At 45.3% G+C, this 11,184-nt stretch overlaps 1 protein-coding gene across 1 annotated transcript; it reads left to right on the top strand.

Moving 5' to 3' along the window:
• The first annotated feature begins 328 nt into the window (after positions 1 to 328).
• On the top strand, positions 329 to 1,882 carry LOC147730756 (endogenous retrovirus group PABLB member 1 Env polyprotein-like). The gene has a single exon (XM_086958624.1). It carries the CDS (start codon positions 329 to 331, stop codon positions 1,880 to 1,882), a length of 1,554 nt encoding a protein of 517 aa, XP_086814750.1.
• Positions 1,883 to 11,184: the final 9,302 nt, after the last annotated feature.

Genomic DNA, 11,184 nt, shown 5'->3' with positions numbered 1-11,184 from the left:
GACCTGGGTACATGCGCACCACTGCAAATGGATCCCCCCGACTCTAACGACGACCGAAGACGTGACCACCCAGGAAGAGCTCCTGAACAGAGACCGACCATCATTGAACTGCTATCCAGACACAGAGACACTCAAACTGGCAAAGATTCCTGACCCCACAGTGCCATCCAGAGAAAGGTATAACCTGCAACGAAAGGAGGGAGTTTCGGCTAAGTAGACCATTGACTAAGTCATAATTCTCAGATCGGTGGCCTAACACTACAAAGGCTGTCAAGAGAGAAAGCCAGGCGAGGTCTTTGGTTCTGCCCGCTACCGAGCTCCCTTGAAGATGATGGAAGCGCCCGATAAGAAGATGATGGAAGCGCCCGATAAGAAGATGATGGAAGCAACCGGACACCCGAAGATTCACTACAGAAACCCAAAGACTGACAAAATCCACAGTTCTAAGACAATTGCACTCTTTATCGCAATCCTCTTTTGCCTCCTCCTCATGACCACCCTCTGGATTGTGGAAGAAAGCGCACCCGCTTATGAGACATTCCTGACCACTGCACAGCCTACCACCATGAAGGAACATTATCTGATTTCTCTTTCACCCCAACTCAGAGAAAGGCGAAAGGAGTTTTGGAACAACTCCTTCGTGCAACTGCTGCACCAGCACAATCTTGCCACCAATGCCACCAACTGCTGGATCTGTGGGTTGCTACCCCACGCCACTGGACATTCGATACCCTTCATCCCTTCACCCTTCTCAATTCACGGCTCCTGCCTTGCTTGGCTGATCCTCTTGCAAGAGAGCTATAGGGATAATGCCACCTCCAGCAAAACTATGACGCATTTCTTTCATGAGGTCTGGCGAAACAAAACGAAGACACACTTCTGCCCGCAGACCTCCAACGACTCTATCCACATGGACATCCCTGTCAAAGAACGAATTGAAATGCAGGTGTTTAACAATCCGACCAGACCCACCTTCTCTTACCTTCGGAAACGAATAGCTGCCACCCTGACTGTGGACCTATCCGTCATCAACGTCACAGGCCTTATGTGCATAGAAGGGCTTGGGACACAGCTGGTGGGCCTCAGTGCCTGCCGCGTCACCAGAACTTTGGACTCCACCGATCCACCTTCTTTTGTATCCTCTCCAAACATGTACTTTGTTTGCGGCACAAAAGCCTACACCTGGCTCCCCAAAGGCTGGGGGGGCACCTGTTTTATCTCCTTCGTCCTTCCTCCGACCCATGTGGCTCCAGCGAATAACCATAGACAAACACGAGCCAAGGACATTGAACAAGCCGACTCTACAGGAGCACAGTTCCTCGATGCAATGAAGGGACTTGTTCCGCTCTGGGGCCCGATGGCAAATAGCCGTGCCATCCGACATTTGACTCAGGCAGTCGAGACAACAATGAACATCACAGCTGGCATACTTGCCAACAATACAGCCGAGCTTCAAGCGGTCCGCTTGGTGGCTCTCCAGAAGCGCCTTGTTCTAGACGTGGTTCTAGCGGATCGTGGTGGAGCATGCCGCATTATTGGGTCCAGCTGCTGTACATATATACCGGACAATTCACCCTCAGTGTACAAAGCCATCGAACATCTCCACAGACTCTCCTCAGAAGTTCACCAGGAGCAAGAAGAATGGTCGCTTGGTGGATGGTTTTGGAGTACTGTTAAGGACTGGGGCTGGAGATTGTTTACTATTATCCTGATTCCTGTGGTTGTAATATGTGGGTTCTGCTTAGGAATTCAATGCCTGCCGCCTCTGTGTTCACTATGTGCGAATTGTATCTGCCCTAAGACTGTGGACTTTGAAAAGGAACGCATGAGAGCACTGTATGATGTCGAGGTTAGGAATCTGATGCAGATAGACATTGATTAGACAAGCTGGCTAGATATGTTGAAAAGGGAGGACTGTTAAAATCTGGTCTGCAGTGTCAACTTATCGGCGCCATCTTGTCCCCCTTTTTGAGTCCATTCGTGCGCGTAAGCGGCAGCCATTTTAAATACCACGGCCACTCTGCCCATCGCCAACAGCCAGCGCGTCTCTCTCTCTCTCTCCCGACCTCGCAGGCATCCCCCACGCGCTGACATCCCCCGCTCCCACATGCTTGGGCCATAAACCCCTCTTCAGCGCAACCCTGCCTCGGAACCCCATCCCGTTCCCAGCTCAACACCTCCCTCCATTCCTTTCATGATCCCGGGTCCTTTGATAAAAAACCCCTTTCCTCTGTACCCGATTGTCTTACTCGTTCCCAGGCCGCCACCTGGCCCTGCGGATGCTGTTTATTGCCCCCCATATAGTAGGAAGTTTCTCCCATCAAAGGATCCACAAGTTGATCAAAGCCCCCGCCCCATGAGATCCGATCGACCACATACATTCCGTGAATCGGCGGAATGTCCAGCTGTGTAACAATCGTCACCTATTGTGACCGGGGTGGGGACTTCTATTGTAAATGTGTGTGGGAACGGGCCTGAAGCGGGGATTCCGAGGAAGCCTTTCCGTACTTCAAATTATTTACGACAATATGCCACATGCAATAATCTGTAATAAAGATCATAAACCGGTGTATAAGAGGCCAGGCCTCAGAGATGCGGTTAGAGCACCTCGTGAAGATACCCTGTTGTCTGAATTGATGTGTTCTGCTCCGTCGGAATAAAACTTCTGTTTCCTGCCTTCCAGTCTCCAGCGCCTGCCTCTTTGTTTGGTAACTTGAGTGGTATTAGAGGCGGTTAGCGCCGGGCAACTTTGAAAAAAGTCATCAGCCCGTACCTTTTTCCACAAGTAAATGCTGGTTCCCAAAAATATTTGCTGTGGGACCCTACCTGTAACCAGAGCCCAAATTAAGCACTGTTGAAATCATTGATACATCTCATTGCAAACTGTTAGGAAGGGGGATCACATATGTCATGTATTTTACTCTAACGGTGTGTATGCTGCGAGTTCCAAAAGTATTTGTAATTGAGCTCTAAAACACTGAGGATGAGGTTTTTGTTGTTGCTAAGTCAACCATTTTTGCGAATCACACGCTTTACAACTGTGAAAAACGGTATTACGTCAGACCCATAGTATATCCTGGCTTACCCCAAGAGGATTCATCAGTAGGAGTGGCTTTTTCCATGTGTCTCTTGCCGTCTTCTGTTTCGGATTTATCTTAATGAGTGACTCTCCTATGCTGTCGCCCATTCTATCTCACCAGAGTTCTGCTTGAGGAATGACACAATTTCTATTAACTGTTTACACAGAAAGGGTTAATATTCTGCTTAACATCGCCAGCTGACCCATCCCCAAGAAGGCTGTACATTAGTATGTACTGCATTAGATGGCATTACTTAGTATTGCATTGATGTTCTGAACACCGGGCTTCCCTCCCAGCAGACCCTATGCGTTAAAGACCCTTTTAAAATTAACCTCCTGCCTTAATCCCATCACTGCCACCACCCCCTCCACTCCAAGTGCTCTCCCACAACCATCAGTTCCATTATTGCCAGCACATTGCACAATCACAATACCATTTCCTCAGCAAGATCAGAGGTGGCAAAAGGAAATGACAGCTTTCAAAAGAGAAAATTATGTGGGAGCATGCCCGGGATAATGACACTGTACATTTACCGCAGACCTACCATTGGGCGGCTGGGCGAAACAGCTCATTTAGAACGTGAAACGCAAAATATATGTTGGGAAAATGGTGAAACCATGTCATTATTCCAGGTACATATCAGGCGCTCTGCCATATTGATCATGAACAAGAGGCATATCATTTCAAAACAAGAGATGAGAGCAGAAAAAAACATTATAGCTCATGTAGCTTCAGATTGTGGGTGTGGGGCGCTTTCTCTGCCTTCAAAACCATTCATGGGGCATGTCAACAACTAGGACCGAGAGCGTTGTAGTCCCATTATGGACTTCGGTGCTCCCCAAATGGAGCTGTGGGTCTCTTCTCTTTAGTTGCAGGTGATAAATGGTTTACTGAGAATAACATACAAGGGTAGTAGGTTCAAAGCTTTATATAAGTAATTTTAGGCTGGTTACAAATAATTACAGCAGTTTAGCTGCAAAGCATATATATCATAAGTACAAGGAACTCAATGCAATTCTGAATGAAATCCAGCATAGATTCGCCATCTAAGAGTGGGGAAAGGGGTCATGCATTCCCCTCAAAATCAACTAAACACAGTCCAATGTCCTACAGGTGTACTGGTTTCGCACGGTTTCCACCAATAGAAAGTAGACAACAAGAAAGAATCTGCTACAGAATACATTCGAGGATTCTCCTATGAGAGCATTACACTGAAGGTGCAGACATTCTCACAGCTAGTTGGGCAGTCCAATGGATACATTGTATGCACATAGGCAGGACCGTTGTGTGCCCTTGGAACGTAGCAAAGAGGTCTCTGAGAACATATTTCAGTTTGTGTGGGAATCTTGCAATTCTGTACATGTAACAGAGTAAATGACAACCAGGGATATGTGAGCCTGATGACTTTGAGACAAGATGGAGGACACCGTAAACATAACTCGAGTTGCAATGCACTTAATTGAACAAAAAAAAACAGCTCTCACATGATAATGTCAGATGTGCATGAAAATGGTGAAAGAACAACTAGTGGAATTCAATCACCGATCCTGGGACACAGAGCTGAGTTGTATATAACACACATCTACCGTAGTTTTTTTGTGACACATTATTCGACAAACAACATTTCTCTGCCCATCATCATGCATAAGTGAGCATGAGGTAGAAGATGTTTGCAGCTGCTTGGCTAGCGCAGATCGACGACCGCCCCCCCCCCCCCCTCCGACCCCCATCCTCCCTCACCATGTTTCACAAGTGCAAAGAGTTTGTGTGACACAGCTCTGCTGTGAACTGAATGTACTCACCAGGTATCTGTGATGAGAGTAATAGACATTTGTACTTACAAACCATTTGCTTTGATACATTTTATGGGACTAATAGAGATGCAGTGTAGGTTCACACATACTTAAAAAAGCGGCCTACGTATCATTTAGTCTTTCACTCTACTACTAGGGTGCTTTTCCTCATCATCAATCCGTCGTTGAGATGGTTAAGAAAAAGATGCAAGACGTGGCAGAGACAGAAATATAAAGGACGATTAGGACAAGCAAAGATTCTAACAAGCATTGGCAATGCCAAGAGGTCTGACTTATAACATGAAGTTAAGGTGAGTATTGCACTGAATAAGACATGCCCTTGGTCACTCATCCTTGCACTACTACATCCATTCATCTACCAACTGACTCATTCTACAGTCACCCACTTACAGATCCATAATTAAGTAGATAAGCAGATGGAAGATAAACTAAAGGAATAAAAGTAGAAAAAAGAAAACATTCTGCCACCTAAACTTTGTGGGCATTTGCTTGCAAACCAAAAATAAAATGAAGCATACCAGCTGGTGGTCCTCTTGCAATGTAATTATGCGCAGTGTATGTTTAATTCAACAGTTTGGTTTGCCCTGTTCCCATCATGCACTGGGACAGGAACAGACTAATTTGCATACAGTCAGGTTCTGAAACTGGGATGGTGCAGTGAGCTAAAAAACGGTGTTGGATCTAGCCCTGATCTCTTGACTGGGTGAGAGCTTTCTGCTTAATTCAGAGACTCTGTCCCTCACCACCCCTTGTTGTAAATATTTTTGTCCACCCTAAGCGTGGAAGGGTATACTCAGATGTGAGTCCCTTGCTCATTGCACCATCAGGATTCAAGCAAACCGGGCCGAAGACGGCTGTAATGCCAGAAACCGGTCCCCGGGAGCTTGTTTCCTTCCCAGTGTAAGAATTGGCTTTTGTAGTTTGGTTTGCCATGTTCCCATCATGCACTGGGACAGGAACAGACTAATTTGCATACAGCCAGGTTCTGAAACTGGGATGGTGCAGTGAGCTAAAAAACGGTGTTGGATCTAGCCCTGATCTCTTGACTGGGTGAGAGCTTTCTGCTTAATTCAGAGACTCTGTCCCTCACCACCCCTTGTTGTAAATATTTTTGTCCACCCTAAGCGTGGAAGGGTATTCTCAGATGTGAGACCCTTGCTCATTGCACCATCAGGATTCAAGCAAACCGGGCCGAAGACGGCTGTAATGCCAGAAACCGGTCCCCGGGAGCTTGTCTCCTTCCCAGTGTAAGAATTGGCTTTTGTAGTTTGGTTTGCCCTGTTCCCATCATGCACTGGGACAGGAACAGACTAATTTGCATACAGCCAGGTTCTGAAACTGGGATGGTGCAGTGAGCTAAAAAACGGTGTTGGATCTAGCCCTGATCTCTTGACTGGGTGAGAGCTTTCTGCTTAATTCAGAGACTCTGTCCCTCACCACCCCTTGTTGTAAATATTTTTGTCCACCCTAAGCGTGGAAGGGTATTCTCAGATGTGAGACCCTTGCTCATTGCACCATCAGGATTCAAGCAAACCGGGCCGAAGACGGCTGTAATGCCAGAAACCGGTCCCCGGGAGCTTGTTTCCTTCCCAGTGTAAGAATTGGCTTTTGTAGTTTGGTTTGCCCTGTTCCCATCATGCACTGGGACAGGAACAGACTAATTTGCATACAGCCAGGTTCTGAAACTGGGATGGTGCAGTGAGCTAAAAAACGGTGTTGGATCTAGCCCTGATCTCTTGACTGGGTGAGAGCTTTCTGCTTAATTCAGAGACTCTGTCCCTCACCACCCCTTGTTGTAAATAATTCAACATTCTAACATGGCTACCAGGTTTCGAAACGACTTGTTGATCACACAGAAGCAGTAAATACAATGATTCAGTATGGAAAATGCCATTCAAGGATGGCCACTCGGTAAACATCGCACTGTGAAGCCATCTCCGAATGCCACAGTTATTAGTGCATGACTGAATAACTGATCATAGGTGGGCAAAATAATGCTTCTGAACAAGATACATACATTGTAACGGTAAAACAATGATACACCATGAATAATACTATTCCAAGATGGCTCCCCCATTTAGACATAAGATGCAGCACTCTGCAGATGAAATGAGCGGCAAGCAAGAGCCCCGATTGGACGGTGAGGGTCGTTGCAGGATGCTTTTAGGAAAAAAAAAAAGGTAAGGAAAAAATTGAATGGGGACCTATAAAGGAAATAATGGAAAACTAAAGGACTGTTAAGCAGCCCAGACACTGAGGTGCACTCATTTTCAGGCAGCTGTGCACATGTGATCTGGAAAAATACTCCCACTGTCGCTGCAGTATGGTGTCATGAGAAGAAGCAGTACGTAAATGACACTCAAAGAGACAGAAGAGAGCTGACCCCAAGGCCCTATAATTGTGCATATATATGTAGAAGTGTGTATAAGTATGTAGAAATCTGGCTCTCCCGATGATCCCTGCCCTATTGCTTTGTTCATTAAGGCATACGTCATATTTACCACTGTGGTTCCCTTTATTTGGAAACAGGTTAAATTGGTTCCCCTTTTGAAAAAATCTTCTAAGGATACTGGAGTTTTGTATAATTTTAGACCTATTTCTCTTCTTCCCGCCAAACGTCTTCACCAAAATGTTTGAAAAACGACTTAATAAGGAATTGACAAACTACCTGAATACTAATGCACTGCTACAGCCCAGTCAATCCGGATGTTACCCTAAGTACAACACTGAGATTGCTTTGTTTGAATTGTATGAATTTATTAAACTGTCTTTGGACCAAGGAGGGAACACAGAGCTGATTTTACTTGATCTTTCTGCTTCATGTTACACTGTGTTGCATACGCTCCTCCTTCAACCCCTGGAATCCCTTGGGGTTGGTGAGCTAGCCCTGGATTAGGATAAATCCTTTCTTAAGAAATGAGGGCAATCTTTCTGGCTTACCCCCTTTTCTTCTGGTCTAAAGCCTCTTTCAGCTGGAGTGCCTCAGGGCTCTTCCCTTAGTTCTACTCTTTTTAACATCTTTTTGACTCCACTTGCTCCTTTGGTGGAATCGTTTAGCTTTAAGGTAGTTTCCTATGTTCATGACAAGCAGTTTCTCCTCTCTCTTTGGAATGGGATGGATGATGGCTGTGACCCTCTTAAATCATTTTTTTCTGCAGTTTTTTCTATGGCTTTGTGTCAGTCGCCTCATGTGTAATATGGAGGTCCTTCTATTCGGGGCATTTCAAGCCGACTGGTGACCAAATTGTACGCCTGCCAGGGCTATGCCTCTGCCCTCTCCATCGGTGGTGTTTAGAAACCTTTGGGAAAGATATGACAACTTTTCAGCCTTACAACCACTGGTGTCCACGGTGGTGGGAGTCTGCTTTGAAATGCTTAGTCTTTAAGAAATGTATTTTGCATATTTCTCTGCCCTCAAAGAAGATGGTAGTCCATGCTCTTATTACATCTAGGTGTGACTATCCCAACATATTGTGTTTGGGCCACACTGAATATTTGATAAAGATACTCCAGATTGTTAATAATGTTACTGCTCGGCTGATTCATAGATTCCCCTATTGGACATCAATCATCCCCTCACTTGAGATCACTGCACTGACTAACTGTAAAGAAGATAATTCTTTACAAAGCACTTTTATTTGCCTAAAGAGCCTTTTTTCTGGCAGGCTTGTCATATTTGGAAACCAGTTTACAACACTATTCACTGGCAAGAGTGCTGTGCTGTTAGAAATTGGGTTGTTTTTTGACTGGGATGTGAGTCCTGGTCAGCAGCAACCACCATTCTAGTCAGGGTATTGCACAAGCAAATTAACCTGTGCTCACCACCTGGTAGCTGGGCACAGAGCAGTCAAACTTAACTTGAAGGCAATGTTTAAAGTATTTGTGCAACACTCCAAACAGTAAAAGCAGTGTAAATTCCATACAAAAAGATTTCACGCAAAGTTTAGAAGAACAGATTAGATTTTAATAAATAAAATAAAAACCAAAACAAGAAAAATCCAATAAGTAGAACCAGAGAAATTGATTTTTAAAGAATTAAGAGAAAATAGCAGCAAAAAATATGAAGCACCAACAAGGGATATCTGATAGCGCTGGAGCCGGACAAAGTCAAAAGGCTAGGCTGACCTCGAAAGATCCCGGGCCAGCTACTGGTGTAGTGTAGTTCCTATATTCCCATAGGCTCTGCGCATTGGAATAATATATCCTATAGATATGATGTAGGACTTAGGTCAGTAGGTCTCTATCGAATATACTAAACTTAATTGTGAGTGCCAGCTAGCTCAGAGGTCACTAGAAATTTTCTCGAATTCACAAGAAGGGATTCGTTTCTGACAACCGCATAAACATGACAACTTTGTTTCCTTAGCACTAGAATAACTATCTTCAGAGTCGTGGAAACAATAAATAAGTATTTCACCCAGTCAATCGTGCATGCTTCGGTTCTACAGAGTTTGCAGAGAAATAGTGAGACGGGCGTTTTCAATAAAAGGTTTATTGAACAGTCTTCTTTCTCATGCAAGAGAGGTGAACTGCTACAATAGTTAGACAGAATGCAAGTATAATGCGTACAGCGAGAATAGTATTATAAAATAATACTGTAATAGCACTGTATGGGTTCTAAGCCATATACAAATACATACATAAATAACACAGGCTAAAATACTCAACTGGTGCTTCTAAAATACGCCTACCCCAATGTACCTAACCTAGGTCTAGTACGAGGGAAGAAGTAAGTATGGTCTTTAGCATAGGCTTAGTTTTTGCCAAGAATCTACCAAAGGTTTCTCTAGGTTCTAATCAGCTCCTTAGAATGAAGGAGGTCTGGTATCTCTGTCTCAGGACTCGATTTTCCAACACCCCGCAAGGGGAGTCAGAAACACTGGAGCTGGATTTCTCAGCAGAGGAGGGCAGCTTCCTGATCAGTAAGTCAGCTGGAGAGCCGGCTTCCTTCGGCACTTGCTGTAGCGAGCTGCGTCAGGCAAGTAGGTCGTCAAACTGCTCCGAACCACTGTGATTTGCCATAGCAAGTGAAGGTATTTTTATACCTTGAAGGTGTTTAGGAATGCCATGTTTGCCGTAAAGTAGGGCATATGAACATCATGAATGAACCCCTAAGAAATAGATGTTCATTGTAAAACTAACTAAGTTCTTGGAGAAATCAATATTCAAGCAAGGGGAAGTCCCAAACAGCTTAAGCTGGTTTTCCAAGAAATCGTTGAGACGTTTGGTGAGCGGATGGAAGTAGCCATACCTGCATTTGGGCTGCATGGGCTATGCCTAAATAAGGGCTTGGTTTCTATGCCTATATAAAGGCAATGTGAATTGTGCCTATGTAAGGGCATGAATCGGAAAAATCCATTCGGAATCTAAAACGCCATACAACACTAGGACCAGATTGGTCCGCTGAGCAGAAGTACCTTAGTCTTGGTTGCGTCAACGTCAAGGATCCTGTCAACAGTAAGTATACAGAGTGCAGAGAGGGCAGTGTGTGGGGGTCGATCCACGTGGCAGTGGCGATGCGCAGGTCGTGGTCGTGAAACAGAGAAGCTGAGTCGGCTCCAATGAACAGGTTGCTGTGATGCAGAGTTTCAACATCGTCATCAATGCTGTTGTTGATGAAGATGGAAGGACTTTGCTTTAGTAGAGAGTCACACAGTTTTGTTTCCGAAGGCAGATCAGTTTCTCTGAGCCACGGAACAGCTGTGACGCACATATTCAGGTCCATGCAACAGGGGTGATACGCCGTTCCAATCTGTTCAGTAGCAACGATACGTCAGTGCTGAGTGGTGACGATGCTCTGGTTCTGGTCTCCACAGTGGGTATGATGTGTTGGTTCTGCTAATCAAGCACCTTAGGATCATTTCCAAGGGTCCTGGACTGGGGTGGCACAACTTGGCAGGGTAAACTCCCAGATGGCAGAGTCCACGTTTAGAAGCAGGATAGTTGGAAGTCTTGTCCCTGAGACTTCAAATCATGAGGCCAGCCAACTAGCCCTTAGAGTCACTCTGGGTTCTGGGGGTCAAGTGATGCAGATCCAGTCCTTCTCACCCAGACTAGTAGAGCATGAGGCAGCAGGAGAGCAGAGCAAACAAGCAGTTCTTCTAGAGCAGCAGTCCAGCAGTGTGACAGTATTTCAGCAGTAATGCAGTCCTTCTCCCTGGCAAAGTGTCCACAGGTCCAGATGTGTACTGAAGTGGTAGAGGCTGAGGTCTTAGGGGCAGATTTACAAGCTGCTTGCGCCACTTTTCTGTCACTTTTAACATGGGAAAAGTGATGCAAAATGGCACAAA

The sequence above is a fragment of the Lissotriton vulgaris genome, chromosome 2_1 (genome assembly GCF_964263255.1).
Source record: "Lissotriton vulgaris chromosome 2_1, aLisVul1.2, whole genome shotgun sequence".
Lineage (NCBI taxonomy): Eukaryota > Metazoa > Chordata > Amphibia > Caudata > Salamandridae > Lissotriton > Lissotriton vulgaris.
The sequence above is the reverse complement of the archived record's forward strand: the minus strand, read 5'-3'. Positions and strand labels throughout refer to the sequence as shown.